At 40.9% G+C, this 18,234-nt stretch overlaps 1 protein-coding gene across 1 annotated transcript in view; it reads right to left on the bottom strand.

Moving 5' to 3' along the window:
- Positions 1-10,428, bottom strand: part of LOC109464341 (mucin-5AC-like) — a 14,038-nt gene extending 3,610 nt beyond the window's left edge. The window contains exons 1-8 of the mRNA XM_019761289.1: positions 8,387-10,428; positions 7,619-7,900; positions 6,470-6,742; positions 5,818-6,006; positions 4,633-5,604; positions 3,838-4,119; positions 3,161-3,433; positions 1,867-2,052 (exon numbers count right to left, since the gene is read on the bottom strand). Of these exons, the coding sequence (XP_019616848.1) occupies positions 1,867-2,052; positions 3,161-3,433; positions 3,838-4,119; positions 4,633-5,604; positions 5,818-6,006; positions 6,470-6,742; positions 7,619-7,900; positions 8,387-10,157 (4,228 nt within the window). The 5' untranslated portion in view covers positions 10,158-10,428. The remainder of the gene's footprint in view (positions 1-1,866; positions 2,053-3,160; positions 3,434-3,837; positions 4,120-4,632; positions 5,605-5,817; positions 6,007-6,469; positions 6,743-7,618; positions 7,901-8,386) is intronic.
- Positions 10,429-18,234: the final 7,806 nt, after the last annotated feature.

The following is an 18,234-nucleotide window of genomic DNA, read 5'->3' on the forward strand; positions in this document are numbered from 1 at the left end:
AAGACTCGGCAGTATATGTATGGGCAATCATAGATTACATTGTAACTTTGGATTCGTTCCTATTGAGCTCTTATCGGGTAGTTCGCCAAAAGAAAGTATAAGCCAATCGGGTTGTGTGTGCGTAGGGGGGAGGGCGGTCAAATCGATGAGAACAGCCTTAGTTACTGTCGATGTTAGAAGGATAGACCAGCGTTTCCGCTGGCTAGCGACTCACCTGCAAGAACTGACCCTGCCAGTAGCCTAATTTGGTGGTCCAGATGGCTTTGGTGAAGAAAATACACTCGTTTTCGGCATAGCTTTATCACGTGTGCATCAGGATTCGGATTTTCTGCTGGAGATGAATCAAATCTCGCACTGTCTCGAGACAGCCGAACTCTCGCGAGCATCGAGCACAGGCCGGTAACGTCCTGAAGTTGACCTATTGCTGACCTCTCAGATATGTACTCCTGATTATCCACGTAGAAGCACCGTGTTCACCCACGGAGCTATTGGTAGCTCCATGGTTCAACGTTACTCTTGGCATAGTAATACTGTTCTCAGCGTTTCTCTCAGGATGTGGAGAGCACATCTCAGCACAGTATATACCATCTAACGCCGACCATAGTTTTCTATTAACTACTGTAAACGCTGTCTGTCACCGGTGGAGGGGGATGGGTCTACTCATTCACTGCCCCCCCCTCTCTAGAACTTGTGAACGGTGAATTGTATGGCCAACAAATTTATATGGGGTATGGGGTACAAGTAAATCATAAAAACAATTATTCCATCTTAAATGACATTGTGATGCTATTGCAATTTTAATTATGATTATAATTGCAAAGTTAAAAGAGCTTCATATTTGGTTCTCGAGAATAACAGAGATGTCACCGAGACAAGTGTACTCACATCAATCAAATCTAGTATCAGAGACCAGTTTAATGTTAAAAAATAAAGGCACTCTATATGGTTCAGATTGTTTGGCAACTCAGTTTGACAATTATACTAATATAATTATACAAATCCTGAACTAATATGATTTTATCACATTTATCCAAGAGGCGAGTATTCGTATCCTCCCACGTCCCTGAAGTGGTTCTTTTGAATAAGAAATATTAGACAACGAAACGTTTTGTTCCATTGTTCTTCAACCGTACAGGGCCGTATCCTCCGCGGCAGAGTTGTTCAAAGCACGGTCAGACGAATTGCCCTATCCCGAATGTCAATCACAATCAGAAGTTCAACCAATGAGAGAGTGGCCATTAGCGGTTCGGCCAATGAGAGAGTGACTGCAAGTCCGTCAACTATTTGCATTTCGATGTTTTGACGGAAGTGGGCGGGGCTTCAGGATCGGTCTATATTGCCCGGAGACCCTCTCTACGTCAGTCGACCGTGGAAGAATTTCCACAAGACACTGTGATGTCACAATTAGTGTTCGGAAAATCTTGACACAGCCCGTGGCCCGATCTTGATGCTAACGTTTGCTTGATTGACAGATGGAAATCCAAGTCATCGGGGTCACATGTCTTGTTGAAAGTGAACTTTGGCCGTACCCGATCTCTGTCGTCTGTTGACATAGAAATTACACATTTTCATTAATCGTTTCCTCGCGATATGATTCATGATTAAAGGTTTTGAAGATTTTTTTGGGTCGAATTGAGTATGACTTGTTAAACATGATGTTCTAGACAAATATGATGATTTCATTCACCATTATAGTTACGTTAAATTGTCATAATTGATATAAAAATCCTCGTTCGTATCCCCAGCATGCTACGACGAACATTACTGGTATTCTGTAATATGCTGGGAAACAACGTCATATGAGCACTACTTAACTGAGAAGTACAAAACTACTCAGATATTCACTAGATATTCAGTGCAACTTACTTCTGCAGACTACATCTTGTTCAATTCTCGCGTCTATCCAGGTTGACGAAATGGCCATGTTGCACTCAAATGTGTTTTTTCTCTTGTGGATTTTGCCCTCCTTGCAGAAGAGCGTGCATCTCTCCATTAGGTCCTCTTCGTGGCAGACAATCGCCCCAAACTCTGGTGGCTCGATAATGGGGCATTCTACACAATGAGAAACATAACAACATAACCACGTATTTTTTCACATACGAGTAAATAAATAGTACAGAGTTACTTGTCGCTTCTACTTCGCTGTTGGTATGAGTGAGTGAGAGTTTGAGTGAGGGAGTGAATTAATGAATGGATGAGAGTGAGTGAGTGAGTGAGTGAGTGAGTGAGTAAGTGAGTGAGTGAGTGAGTGAGTTAATGAATAAGTGAGTGAGAGAGATTGAGTGAGAGTGAGTTATTGAGTGAATGAGTTAGAGAGTGTTAGTGAATGAGGGTGAGAGTGAGTAAGTGAGAGTAAGAGAGTGAGTGAGTAAGTGTGTAAGAGAGTACGTGGGTCAATGAATGAAAGAGTGAGTGAGTGAGTTAGTGAGTGTGAGTAAGTGAATGAGTTAGTGAATGAGTTAGTGAGAGAGTGAGCGTGAGAGAGAGAGTGACTGAGTGACTGAGTTTCCGTCAGGTGGTGATCGCTGAGCGACCGTAAAGCAACAGGAGTTGGATTTGAGTGACCCTTTCTTGATTTCAGTATTGGAACATGAAAACTGTTCCTCGTTTAGAAAATCTGTCAAACTTTAGGACACTAGTAGTCGCTCATTGGTCACAGTCTCTAGTATATGGCTGTGCTACTGGTATTTGTAGACTGGGTGACAAATAAATGACTATTAGATCGTGTGGCGTCGGGTGGTGTAGTGGTTAGAGCAATCGACTATGAACCGGGGAGACTCGGGTTCGATTCCGGGTCGTACCCGGTACATGTCTGAACATGCGCCCCGACGTTGTGCCCTTGAGAAAGGCACTTTACACGACTTTCCTCACTCCACCCAGAATGGGTGGAGTGAATGGGTACCTAACTTCGGTTGGAGAAAGCCGTATTGAGGTCATCTTGTGGCGCCGAATGGCAGCCGCACAGACCCTTGCGACAGTTCCACAAAATAATTGTTTGTAATTGTTGTGATTTGTATTGATTATGTGATACCCTGCATCAATTCAGTCGTATAAAGGCTGCGACTGCACGGGTACTGTTTGGACAATAAAAACCATTTATTTATTATATTAGTAAAACTTGTTAATTACTACGCTTTAAAGATCTCTTGTGCTGTCTTACCGTACTTCTTGCAGTAGAAAGTGACGTCACATCCAGCAGACCGACTCCCCGCCATGTCCGTTGCATAACAGGTAACAGACCTCGTCTCTCCAATTCCAATACGACCAATTGTAGTTGGCGTGCACTGTTCCGACTTAATCCCGACGTTGTCCCGAAACCAGGACTCTATCGTGCTGCTGTTGTAGTAGTCATAGAGCTTCACATCACGACAGCTGTCTCTTTCGACAGTCTGACTATTTGTTGGGTAGCTTACTGGTTGTGGGACTGTGTGGTCTGGACAAATACATACACAGGAAACTTTTAGTGATTCAACAAAATGTACCTCGACTTTCGTAAGGTTAACTACGAACTTCAAAATAAATCTTAAAATTCTACTTAATAATAGTAAACAATAACTAAATAAGGGCTAACATTGATAAATCTGTGATATTTTGTCACATGCAATCAAATGGCTTTAGTATGTTTTCTAAAAACGAAGTAATCTTTCATACACCCACGTGTGTTTGCAATGTGATAATCAACATTGAGGTGTAATGACAACCAATTGATATTCGATATACTGACTGCCTTTAATTATGCGTTCCTATCTATGTAAATTTGAAATATTTCATACTAGACAAAATGCAATATTGCAGAAATTGTACATGCAGATAATGACCATTCAGTTACTAACATACCTTCGAGAACCACGCTAACATCACAGGTATCGTCGCAGGCCCTAAACCTCACGAGTTGGAACACGTATGGTGGCTCTTGGTCTGGACCGACTTCGTACTTTGTAATCGGGTACTTGACGTTCTCCGAGGCGGCTATTTCCACCTCTGGTGTGATTTCATTGGAATCAGCGTCAGTAGCCGCGATGTAGTCTCTGAAGTTGACTTCAACGAAGTTTCGATTCTCAGGTAAGGGTATCTCGACGACTGTGCTTGGACAACGTATGAAACTGCAATTGTTCTGACCTGCACAGTAAAATTTTATCAACAATATTTTAATTGTGTTTTTCAGGCTTATATGGCCCATATTGACAAACACACATAGAAAAAAATATTTGAAATATTACTACATGTAAATATTTACAGTTTATTGTAGACTTAAAACAACAATGACTGTTACGTTATAAGTTTCTTTGGTATCTTAAATTTTTACAGTGATGATTTGTGTGGAGCATAGTCGTATATATAAAAGATTACAAGACATATACATCATGTCAAAATATGAAGATCGTATATATATTGCTACAAAGGTGATTGTACAGTGAGTATTCATGGTTGTAAAAGTAATCTAAGAGCATTTTTTTATTTATTTTCTGTGAACATTCCAGTGTTCGCATTGAACAAGAACAAGTATATGATGTAAGCCTTTGGAGAAAGAAGTGGACTTTTAGCCTCCTTTTTTGTCTAATCATATATTAACCTATCCTTCATGTATATATACCAATCATAGAAAAACGTGTCTGTGCAAAATGTACCTACCAGTAACTCGGGGGGTGCTCACGGGTTGTCTTGATGTTGTACTATTGGCTGGTGTTGCTGTAGCTGTGAAACTTGTATGCAAACCGCTAACTGTGGTTCTCGTTGATGCGCTTGTTGTTGCCCTATCCACAATTGTTGAAGTGGCAGTTGAACTTGTACGCAGATCGCTAGCTGTAGTTCTGGTAGTGCTCTGAGGGATTTGGGTTGTTGCCTTCTCTACAGTTAGTGACGTGGCGGTAGAATTTGCCTGTAAACCACTAGCTGTAGTACTGGTGGTTCCTTGTATAGTTTCGGCTGTGGACCTGCCCGCGGTTGATGTTCTGGTAGTGGCGTTTTCTGCTGTTCTCAGCGGTTGTGTTGTTATGTCGTTAATTGGTGTTTCAGATGTGGAACCTGTATGTAAATCACGAGTTGTGGTCCTAGTGTCTCTCTGTAGAGTTTGAGTTGTGATCCTTTCCACAGTTGTGGCGGTCGAACTTTTTCGTAAATCACTGGCGCTGGTAATAGTTGCTTCTTGTAGAGTTTGCTTCGCAGTTCTGGATACCGTTGATGTTTCGGTGGTCCTCAGTGGCTGGCCGGTTGTTGCTGTAATGTCGGCTCTTGTTGTGGCTGTAGAACCTGTATGTGCACCGTTAGCTGCGGTGCTCTGTCGATTCGGTGTTGTAGCCCTGTCCCTGGAGGTCGTGGTTATTGCGGATGTGGATCTTGTTTGTAAAACACTACCTGTACGTGTTGTTATTGTTGTTCTCATTTGAGTTTGACTCGTTGCTTTTACCAAAGTCGTTGTGTCGACCGTGGACGAATATCCACAAGACACTTTGATGTCACAATCAATACTAGGGAAGTCTTGGCACAGCCCATGGCCTGATCTTGTTAATAACGTTTGCTTGATCAGCAGATGAAAATCCAAGTCATCGGGGTCACAATTCTTGTTGAATGTGAACTTCTCATACCGAACGGTACCTCTGACGTCTGTTGACATAGAAATTACACATTTGTATTAATCGTTTCATCAAAAACATAATAATTTCATTCACCATTATACGTTGATTTGATCTAACCATCAAACCTCTTCGGTAGATATAACACCAGCAGGCCAGAAGGAACATTGATGGTATTTTGTAATATCCTTGGAAAACAACGTCATTTTAACACTACATAAATAAGGCATTCAGTGCAACTCACCTCTGCAGACTACATTATTGTCAATGCTCGCGTCTGTCCAGGTTGACGAAGGATTGGCCAGGTTGCACTTGAAGGTGTTTTTTCTCTTGTGAATTTTGCCCTCCTTGCAGAAGAGTGTGCATCTCTCCATTAGGTCCTCCTCATGGCAGACGATTGCCCCAAACTCTGGTGGTTCGATAATGGGGCACTCTACACGATGAGAAACAGCATAACCATGTATTCTTTCAAATACATTAACAACACAGTTGTTATTTGTCACTTATTCTTCGTTGTTGTGATTTGGCCCCCTTTTCCTTGCCCCAACGGCTGACTAAGCTATGGGAGTGAGTGAGGGAATATAAGAGAGTAAGTGTGTGAATAAATAAGTTGATGGGTAAGTCAATAAATGTGTGAATGAGAGTGATTGAGTAAATGAGTGAGTGAGCGAATGAGTGAATAGGTAAGGGAGTGAGGGAGTAAATGAATCAGTGCATGAGTGAATGCGACACCAGTAGCTGCTCACTGGTCACAACCTCTAGTGCAGATGGCTGTGCTACTGGTATACGCCGCACAGACTAAGTACTTTTTTGATTACCATGCTTGAAAAATCTCTTTTATCTCTTTCAGTAGAAATGTAACTTGACACATATAAAGTGATTATTTGATGTCTTACCGTACTTCTTGCAGTGGAAACTGACGTCACATCCAGCAGACCGACTCCCCGCCATGTCCGTTGCGTAACAGGTAACAGATCTCGTCTCGCCATGTTCAATGTGATCAATTGCAGTTCGCGTGCACTGTCCCGAATTAATCCCGACGTTGTCCCGAAACCAGGACTCTATCGTGCTGCTGTTGTAGTAGTCATAGAGCTTCACATCACGACAGCTGTCTTCTTCGACAGTCTTACTTGTTGTTGGGCAGCTTACTGGTTGTGGAGCTGTGTGGTCTGGACAAATACATACACAGGAAACTTTAGTAATTCAACAAAAAGGTCAACTACAAACTTCAAAATAAATCTTAAAATTCTACTTAGCAATACAAAACAATAACTGAATAAGGGCTAACATTGATAAATCTGTAATATTTTGTTACAATCAAATGGCTTTAGTATATATACTTTTGCCAGAAAACTTTTACAATCACCCGACTACCGGCATTGGTTCACTCCCCGCCATAGGGACATCAACGGACGTACAACACGGTCCAGTAACCAGATAGACTACTTTAGAACAAGAACCGAACGCTTTAGAAACAGCGCATTACCATGCTTGGTTAAGTTACTGAATAACTCTGAAACGGCAATGTAAAAGTGATCTGTTGCTAATGCTGTTTCATGTACAACACTTTCTAACCGTACTGTTTTGCTGCATAATTTAACGTTTTGAAATATGCATATTGACTGTCAAACCATTTACTAAAGCAGAGGAATATTTTATGATTATATAAATTTTACCAATGTGTAATAATGTGCAATAATGTTTTAACAGTAATACCCATATTTTAATGATATTTTGTGTGACCACAGACCAATTGCCTGCGAGTCTGTAGTCAGTGCGAATTGTGTCCTGAGTTTCAAATTGAAATAAACCATTCTACTACTATGTCTTCTAACAACAAAGCAATCTTTCATACACCCACACATCTTTGCAATATGAAAATTAACATTGAGGTGTAGTGACAACCCTTTGATATTCAATATACTTACTGCCTTTAAATAACAATGCGTTCCTATCAATGTAAATCTGAAATATTTCATGCTAGACAAAATGCAACATTGCATAAATTCCACATGTAAATAATGGCAATTCACTTGTTAACATACCTTCGAGAACCACGCTAACATCACAGGTATCGTCGCAGGCCCTAAACCTCACGAGTTCAAACAAGTATGGCGGTTCTTGGTCTGGACCGACTTCGTACTCTGTAATCGGGTACTTGACGTTCTCCGAGGCGGCTTTTTCCACCTCTGGTGTGATGTCATTTGAATCAGCGTCAGTAGCCCCGATGTGGTCTCTGAAGTCGACTTCAACGAAGTTTCGATTCTCAGGTAAGGGTATCTCGACGACTGTGCTTGGACAACGTATGAAACTGCAATTGTTCTGACCTGCACAGTAAAATTTTAACAACATTTTCCGTTGTGTATTTCAGGCCTTTATGACCCATATTGACAAACACACATAGAAAATCATATTTGAAATATGAATAAATATTTCGAGTTGGTTGTGTACATAAAAACAAAAATGAATGTTAATTTTCTGGTGCCTTCATAATTTTTCAGTGATGTTTTGTGTGGAGCATGGCCGTGTATATAAAAGATTACAAGACAAATAAAGCATGTCAAACTATCTAAAGATCGTATATATATATATATATATATATATATATATATATATATATTGATACAAAAGTGATCTTTCATGATTGTGCAACTAATTCAAAAGCATTTTTAAATTTTCTGTGCAACGTGAATATTTATTTTAGTGTTCGCAATGAACAAGAAAAAAAAATGATTTGTAAACCTTTGGAGAAAGAAGTAGTAGACTTTCTTTATACCAATCATAGAGATACTGTCAGTGCAAAAAGTACCTACCAGTAACCCGAGGGGTGCTCACTGGTTGCCTTGCTGTTGTACTATTGGCTGGTGTTGCTCTGGCTGTGAAACTTGTATGGAAACCACTAACTGTAGCTCTGGTGGTTCTCGTTGATTCGTTTGTTGCTGCCTTATCCACAATTGTTGCAGTGGCTGTTGAACTAGTATGTAGATCGCTAGCTGTAGTTCTGGTAGTGCTCTGCGGGGTTTGGGTTGTTGCCTTGTCCACAGTTAGTGATGTGGCAGTAGAATTTGCGTGTAAACTACTAGCTGTAGTAATGGTGGTTCCTTCTAGAGTTTGGGTTGTAGACCTGCCCGCAGTTGATGTTCTGGTAGAAGTATTTTCTGCTGTCCTCAGCGTTTGTGTGGTTGTTGTTGTTATAGCGTTTGTTGGTGCTGTACGAGTAGTTGTGAAACCTGTATGTAAATCACGAGTTGTGGTCCTAGTGGCTCTCTGTAGAGTTTGAGTTGTCTTCCTGTCCACATCTGATGAGGCTGTCGAACTCCCACGTAAATTACTAGCGCTGTTAAATGTTTCTTGTGGAGTTTTGATTGTGGTCCTCAGTGGTCGTCTTGTTATTGTAATGGCTGTTGTTGTGGCTGTAGAATCTTCATGTGCACCGTTAACTGTGGTCCTGGTGGTTGTCTGTGGATTCGGTGTTGTAGCCCTGTCCACAGTCGAGGTCGTGGTTGTTGCGAATGTGGAACTTGTATGCACATGTAAACCACTATCTGTACGTTTTGTCCTTGTTGTTTTCTGAAGAGTTTGACTCGTCGTCCTGTCTACAGCCCTGGTTTCTGACGTCGAAGTTATGTGTAAATCGCCAATTGTGGTCCTTGTAATTGTATGTGGCAGTCCCGCTGTTTTCCCAACAGTTGTCGTTGTAGCTGCCTCTGTAGTTCTCTGTGGAGGGTTTGCTGTTGTCCTGTCCTCAGTTGTTATTGTTGTTGCGGCTGTGGTAGTGTCTGTGATCCTCAGCCGTTGTTTTGTAGTTTGGTCAGATGTTTTAGTGGTTGTGAAAGGTGTATATGCATCGCTAGCTGTTGTCCTGCTTGTTCTGGTTGTTCTCTGTGGTGGTTGTACTGTTGTCCTGTCTATATTTGATGTTGTAGTGTCAGTATTTGTTGTGGCTGTGGAAGGTGTATATAAATTACTAGCTGTTGTCCTGGTGGTTCTGTATGAGGGTTGTAATGTTGTAGTGTCTACATTTGACGTTGTGGTGGTGGCAGTTGTTGCTGTGGCTGTGAAAGGTGTACGTAAACCGCCAGTTGTTGTCCTAGTGGTTCTCTGTTGTGGTTGTAATGTTGTCCTGTCTATATTTGATGTTATGGTGGTGGCAGTTGTTGTTGTGGCCGTGGAAGGTGTATGTAAACTGCTAGCTGTTGTTCTGTTGTCCTCTGTTGTTCTCTGTGGTGGTTTTAATGTTGTCCTGTCTATATTTGATGTTCTGTGTGGAGTTTGTTCTGCTGTGTTCGTGCCAGGCAATGGTACTGTCCTCAGTAGTCGAGTGATAGCTGTAATTCTGGCTGATGTAATGGCTGTAGAAATTGCATGCAAACCGCTAGCTGTGCTCCCGGTGGATCTTTGTGGGCGGTTCGCTGTTGTTCTGTCCATAGTTAATGCTGTGGTTCTGCCTGTTTCTGTGGTCCCCAGTAGTGGTGTTGTGGTTGTAATGTCGGCTATTGGTGTTGTGGCTGTGTACCCTGTATGTAAACCGCTAGCTGTGTTTCTGGTGGTTCTCCGTGGCCGGCTTGCTGTTGTTCTGTCCATAGTTAATGCTGTGGTTCTGCCTGTTTCTGTGGTCCCCAGTAGTTGAGTTGTGGTTGTAATGTCGGCTGTTGATGTTCTCTGTGTTGGGATGGTCCTTGTAAAATCAGCGGTCGTTGTTGTTGTAGTAGTTGTGGAACGTTTATGTGAACCGCTAGCTGTGGTCCTAGTGGTTGCCCTTAACGGGATTGTTGTTATAAAATCGGCTGTCGTTGTTTTACTTGTTGAAAGTTCATGCCGACCGCTAGCTGTGATCCTAGTGGTTGTCTGTGATGGATTTGCTGTTGTAATGTCCCGAGTTTTTGTAGCGGTGCTTCTGCCTGTTGTCCTCTGTGATCGGTTTACAGTTACAAGGTCAGGTGTTGATGTGTCTGTGGGAATTGTACTAAGTAAATTGTTAGCTGTAGTCCTGGTGTTTCTCTGTGATGGGTTTGATGTTGTAATGTCCTTAGCTGTTTTCAGTGTAGCGGTGTTTCTGTCTGTGATCCTCTGAGATCGTTTTACAGTAGTAAAGTCAGGTATTAATGTGGCTGTGGGAGTTGTACTAAGTAAAACGTTAGCTGTGTTCCTGGCGGTTCTCTGTTCAGTTTGGGTTGTTGTCCTACCCACATCTGATGTTCTGGTAGTAGCCTCGTGTGAAGCACTCCTTGTAGAGGTTGTAGAACTGACGCAGTGTGTAGAGTTGATGAGCTGGAAGCCGTCGTCACAGGAACAGGTGTAAGACCCATCGTTGTTGTGACAGTTGTGGTGACAGGCGTGATTCCCATACCAGCATTCATCAATATCTGTGGAAAATGTTGAGAAAATGTATATTTGCTGACTGGTTGATTACCAAACTCACTGGTTATAATATAGATGTACCCTAATTAAATTAGGTTGTTTCTATGTTAGCTTGCTCTCCATTCGTTGATTCATTTCTTTTTACTTGCAATTAGCTAGCGAAACATTCATGTATTACAATGTTTGAATAGCGTTTTAGTTCTATGTATTGTTAAATCTCAAACACTCAATCTCTACGGAAAATATTACCATTCTGCAAAAGATTTTAGTCATTACAAAACAACTTGATTGGTTTCATATACAATTTTTTCTTCTTTTAATCACCTCTTATCTTGCTTGAAAGTATGTTTAAGATTGTTCAGAAACATCTTAGTTACCATGACTGCAATCCCCTCCTTGCCACCCAGGTTCACACTCACAGACGTTAGTGTCCACACAGGTGCCGTGTACACATGGGTTGTAGCAATGGACTGAAATAGGGAATAGCAAAATAAGTTCACCAGGATTTGTGTAGGTATCATCGCAAGGTAAGGGAACTGACAGAACCATTTCTCTGCTACTTTGTTTGCTTTCTTGCTCTTACTTTGACTACGGTCTCCTGTCAATGTTGCGGCAGTATAGAACTTGTATGCAAATCGCTACCTGTGGTCCCTGTGGTTGCTCTCTGTGTTGGCTGTTCTGTTGTACTTTCCGCAGTTGATGTTAGGGTAGTAGCAGTGAGTAAAGCACTCTCTGTGGCCTCTGGTGGAGTATTCACCGTTGTTCTGCTGATGTCGGAGGTTGTAGAGCTGACGCAGTGTGTAGAGTTGATGAGCTGGAAGCCGTCATCACAGGAACAGGAGTAGGAGCCATCGTTGTTGTGACAGTTGTGATGACAAGCGTGGGTCTCATACCAGCATTCATCAATATCTGGGGAAAATGTCCAGAAAAAGTCTAGTCAGGGCTGGTTGCTTCTTAATCTAAGGTTTATAGAGGAATAACTTTCCTCTAGCTGCCCATGGCCACCGGTGGGTGGGATATTCGTCCAGGAGAGAGCGGAGTACATAAAAACATTACAATACATCAGCATACAATTACATAAAGTTAAATTACATTACAAGGTAGTCAGAATTTACTGTTAGATTTCAATTACAACATTCAAATAATTATAATATTTAATGATTTAAATGATCTTCATTATTTAACTGATCTATTAGTCGTTTCGATACGTGTGATAAGTTCTTTAAATAACGTGCTTGAGGCGTAGGTCTTCACAAACTCGGGGCCTTTAGCTTTTTTTATACGTCCCATCTTAGAGGACCTCTCTATAAGTTACAAACCATATTGCCATAATTTAACAATTGAGGGAGGGGGGCTCAAGTATCAGGAGGACTACCTCTTTAACATTTTTAGATTTTTTTTCTTAAAGGAGACGTACTTTTCTTTGCTTGTTTGAGAAGAATAAACTAATACTCTGTCACTAGATCATCTCACCATAACTGCAATCTCCTCCTTCCCACCCAGGCTCACACTCACAGACATTAGTGTCCACACAGGTGCCGTGTACACATGGGTAGTAGCAGTGTGGCGCTGAAATATGGAGTAAAGCGTTACTTAGGCCATGTTGATTTGGTCATATTAATGGCATCCTCAACCCAAAAAACTGATGCGAGCGTGTGAATATAAAAGTTTGGCAAAAAAAGTTAAAATCAACGTGGTCATGAAGGTTAAACAAATGACACAGAGTATGGTATGAAGAATAATCTACGATTCAAATTTATTTCTTTACATTGTCGTCTATTTGTTCGATTTTGGAACTCTACGGCATTGGTATAGGTATCCTTTTTTTTTTGCAACTTACGGCATATATTTTCTTATTCTGCAACTGATTTGCAGGATGTCAGTGTGCGTGGAATGTTTTTTTTTTTTTAATTTGCCGAAAATTCATGTGCGCGCGGATGTCATCTATATAATCAAATCAACATGGCCTTACATAACAAATAGGTGAAGCCTTAATGGTTGTAATTTAACCATAGAGGTTAAAGCATAGACATTACGCAATTTCTGACACTCGCTCAGGTAACGTAAAACTGTAGGCTGAATGATGTAAATATGGAGATACATAATGAAAAGTAATTGAAATCTCAATACCTTTGCAAGAATCTTCAACTCTGCTCCATCCAGCGCAGCATCCGCGTTCAATAAAGTATTCGATGACGTAATGAACCCCCCTTACTGACCTGTAAAGTATTGTGATAAATGTTACTATTACCTTCCCTTTACACAACGCAATATTTACTTAAAGTAAATAAGATCGTTGGCATTGTTCGGACACAATGGCACGATAAGACGCCTGAATCCTCTACGAACATTTTAGATAAATCCCTCCCTTAGTCAGGCACGTAAAGTAATATGGCAAAGCTTTGGTCCCAATTGAAAAAAAGGGGCCTGGCGGGTAGTTCCCGGGTTGTTTTTGGCAATTTCGGGCGTGACCCCTACGTGGCCCCGTAGGAAACCCCGCGGCTGAGTACCGGGCTATTTTTGGCCCGTCCGGGACTCGAGAAAACTTTAATTATGACATGAAGTCTGAGGTTAGCTGCTGTGTCATTGTGACTGGTAACAGGTTCACCATGTGTGGTGTCACGCATGGGTGTACGTGTATGGGGGCCTTTTGACAAGCGACATAAACATTGAGGTGTTTACATTGGCGTCAGATTGTGGACTCTACCTAAATAATCTGTCCCAGGCCCTGTACACGCCTGGCATCCCTGCAGGCTACTCTTGGGTTAGCTTCTGTGTCATTGTGACTGCTAACATGTGCACCATGCCGTTGTGTGGTGTCACGCAAGGGTGTACGTGTATGGGGGGGCCTTTTGACAAGCGACATAAATAGCCACGTGTTTACATTGGCGTCAGACTGTGGACTCTAACCAAATAATCTACGTCAATCTGCCATACCGTGAGCGGTCAGGTTAGTGTAAAACACACGCCTATACGTGGTCAGACTCATTACCTACTAACATTCCAATGCGGGTGCTGAGCACAAGGGGGGTCGTATTGATGGCAGAGTGTTCGACTCGGAATCAACAGGTCCCGGGTTCCGTGTCCCTACATGTCTCCGATCTTTTGCCATTGGAAAAGGCACTTGACACGACTTTCCTCACTTAACTCAAGTGAAAATGAGTATTGTCCTGTCCTGTATTTGGCCTTTGCGTTGGTGGCGGCATAAAATAAGTTGATCTAACTTGAATGTGCCGTCACCATGTCTAGTCATGAAATGCTGGAATAATAAATTAAAATAGAATGTTCCACAATGTCTCCAGCTTACAGAAATACCATGTACCATCCAAGCTGCAGTTTTCACAACTTGCCAGTTTGTCAAAAAGACAGGCAATGATTGTTAGCACACTATAATATTCGAACTCATATATCTTATCTAGTCCTTTTTCTAATTATCTGACCACTGAGGCACCACAGAACGAATGACAACCAGTATTCTATTCTCCTACCTTAACGTTTATGTATGTCCATTTTCTGATCCCAGGTTTCCATTGCCAGTATCCTTCTTTTTGCCGCCATGACACTTATTTATTTGCATAATAGGTTTGGTTAGTCAAAATGACCGCGACCCGTGACAATACCACTTCAGTTATTGTTTCTGTACTGTTGTTAGAAACCACCCTGCTATACATTTTTTCTCTATGTGTGTGCCAAAGGCTGATAGTATATTTACATGAGTTAAATGGCGGTACTTACAACTTACAATTTGTGCGGGTGAAGGCTTACATTTATGTGTACTGTGCGGCACATACAACTGACATTTTCTGTGGTGGAAGGATTACATATGTGTACCTATGAGTTGTTAAAGCTGACCTGATCAAATCACGCCTGCCTCGCTCTCCCACTGCGACTTGCCGTGATCTGGTAAACGTGCAGATGCTTCCTTCCGGCCTGTGATAAAACAAGAATTATTTCAGTAAACCAGTGTAAAGACTGACCCCTGTACGAATATATAACAGTTAAGAGGACGCTCTTCACATATTCATAACAAAAATGCACAGTAACAAATTCTTAAAAATACTTAAAGATTTACCGGTTGTTAGTAAATGCCCAAAAGCGGAACTATAACTCATTCAGGAAACGAACTTTGCATACTTTCGGCCAATGCATGTCCGTCGTTTGACTCCAGAACCATGACAGTATATGGATCTCAACCTTAACATACCGCCTAAAATACAACTCTAGTGACCACACCAACTATTTAGTAAACCCGTGTTGAGTTGTAATCAAAGTTCACTTACCCCTGTAATGCTGTCTGAGTCATTGACGACACAAGTATTGTCGCCAAAATGAAGGCAGCCGTCAAAAACATGGACATCGTCTATCGCGTGTTCAGTCTTTTGTGGCGAGAGACAGGCGCTATGCAAATGTGCATTTCTGTGACTCAATAGACCTCGACAAAATCTCTGTTGTAGACTGGCAAGGGGGCAAGACGAGCGGCCGACCAAGCACAACCCCTGCACGAAACAGATCGCACTCCTAATACAATCTTAAGTTGCCGTCAGCCAAAGTGGCCGCTACTGATCGCATAACAAAGAGACAAAAAAATACAACGCAACGTGTAATTAAATCTCGTATAATTGTATTCAGCCCGGCGTGTGCAAACGTTTGTTGACATAACACACCCGTGCCCTCCTCTCTGTTCTAATATAACCTCTTTACACACGAATGTCCCCTGCCAGTGCTTACAATTACACGTATAAGGTGTGTAGTATAATTAAATTGTAATGCCTGTCGCTTTTTTTTGTCCTATCGTTTGAGGTAACCATGTTACTAATGCCCTGATCTAGATCTTGTTTATAGAAATACAGATGGAACATCTTTCCATTTCAAAAATGGTGGGAATATCCTTTATTGGCCTCACGCCCTGCCAGAATATCATTAATCTAAGTGGGATGTGCTTGATAGGTTTGTCAAGTAAGAGTTCACAAGATATCTCACCCAGTCACATGCACCAAATTTGGATTTCCCGTGTTCAAAGAAAGGTGTAGTTACCATCAATTCGGTACCAGGAGAATTTTCCTGAATTCGTGGTCATGCCTGCATAACTTGCCGTTAAAAAAACACACGCAAGAGCAATTAAAACACATTAATGTCTTTATTGTGTCAGTTGTAGGAACATCTTGTGAATAAAAACAAAACAGAACGTTCCTTTGTGTGCTATTTCACATGAGCGATATGTAGTATAATGAAACGCTAAGTGCTACAATCCTAAATTTCACTACTAACGGGCACTCATGAACTGTTGATGAAATGACAGACGTATCACTTATACAGTCTACACTTCAGGCTCTCATACTTATACCCAGGAACCTTGTTGACTATAGTAAAGCGAATTCTCGATTTTTTTTTGCTTAAGTAATGCATTAGAAGCCCGATGCACTGCAAAAGGCCTATGCTTAGTAGTAATATCGTAGTAATATTGTAGCGGTAAATATAATCTCCCTCCAAAATCCATCCAACAGTTATAGACTAGCATATTCAGTTAACAATATCACCGACGATAAAATATATGCCTTTACATATCACAAATGACGAAACATCAAAAGTGCATGGTAGTGACCACAGTGTGTCTGCACGTAGTTTGTACCTATACATTGATACGTTTATGCCTCCATTATGACTCTATTAAATACATTGAGAGAACAAATTTAGGAATAAAGCCATTGAAACCAATCATGTGGTGTGATGCGGACCACATGACCTTCAGTCATCTTGTGACAAATGGTTCAGTCATATTGTGACAACTTGTTGAAGCAGTAAATCTATTTACAAATAGTTACTTACATCTTCACAGTGGTACACTACCTCCAGGTATATCTTATTGCTGAGACAGGGGTCACCAAAGGTCTTCTTTTGTACTGACACGTCACACTGCTGCAACCGTGCACATTGATACTTTACGGTGCCTAGTGTGTCGTATCGCCTGTTACAAAATACATAATGGTTTAAAAGTACATTAAAACTGTTAGTGATTGTAATCGAATGGTACTTTTTAGATTGAATAGACAATTTGAATTCAAAATGCTTAACTGTAATGTAAATATCAGTCTATGATGCTGATAAATTAACAAAATCATCTCTTTTAGGTAGAACATTGCAAATGTCTATAGCAAAATTTGGATAATGAAATTATTCTAATAGCTTCCTATTGTTGCTTCCAGCGGGGAAGAGATTGTGCAAGAGTGGGTACGATGCTCCTACCTGGTGTCACAAGTGTCACAAGACAGGTCCCAGAGCTTGTATCTACAGTAAAGACCTTTTTCCCTCAAACCGCAGTGGGCATCGTCGAGCACGATGAGCTCACCCTCTGCACACGACATACGCATGGTCGAGTTCTCGCAGGCCGATACTGTATTTGGGATATCGTGACAGCATTTTACCACATCAATCTAATTTGTTGGTTGCCTATTTTTTTTTTCAGAAAACAATATGAAAAGTTTTTTAAAAAGTCTATAGCATCAAACCTCATCCTTGTGCATGTAATATCATTGTACAGTAGTAGTAGTAGTAGTAGTAGTAGTAGTAGTAGTAACCTAGCTATATGCTCCGGTTTGTTTAAAATTACATGCTCTGACAAATGGGCTATACAAATATGCGGAATCATCTGTAGTAAAATGAACAAAGTAAAACTGGATTTTGTTCTATGATATGTGAATTGATATGGACACATGTTTTGATGAATTAAATGTTTAATGTAATTATGAAATGTACACAATATGTTTAATAAGGAAACAGTCTTACCGTGAAAATTAGTGAAATAGAGATTAAAAATTAACTGAATGAAAAAAAATAGAGTGATTTAAAAAAACAATTCTTGATTTAATCGGTATGCTATTTGTTCGTGTTGTATTGTTGTAAACAAAAACAGCACTCCGTCACAGTGTTCTTACTGAGGGCAAATTGCCTTAATTTTATGGATGTCATCCTCGGACGACACTCACACTAGTGCGCGCGGGCGAATGAAAAAACAAGTGCTTCTGCAAAAGCTGACCATTTTCGCCGCTTACAGGCTTACAGTTTTTACGAACATTTTCCCCATCCTAGCATTTCAATTTACCTAAGTTATATAAATGGTTCTAGTTCTCATCAACATTGTATATAATGAGAGAACATGCACTTCTATATTTCAACTCTTTAAGTTTAAAACATTACAAAAAATCAAGTATATAACAGTTTATAACCTGTTTTCTCTCTTTTAAGAGTCTTTTTAACAGAATAAAAAAATGAGACACAAAAGTACATTTTAACTTAAATTATA

The sequence above is a fragment of the Branchiostoma belcheri genome, unplaced genomic scaffold (assembly GCF_001625305.1).
Source record: "Branchiostoma belcheri isolate BF01 breed outbred unplaced genomic scaffold, Haploidv18h27 scaffold137, whole genome shotgun sequence".
NCBI classification, from domain to species: Eukaryota; Metazoa; Chordata; class Leptocardii; order Amphioxiformes; family Branchiostomatidae; genus Branchiostoma; species Branchiostoma belcheri.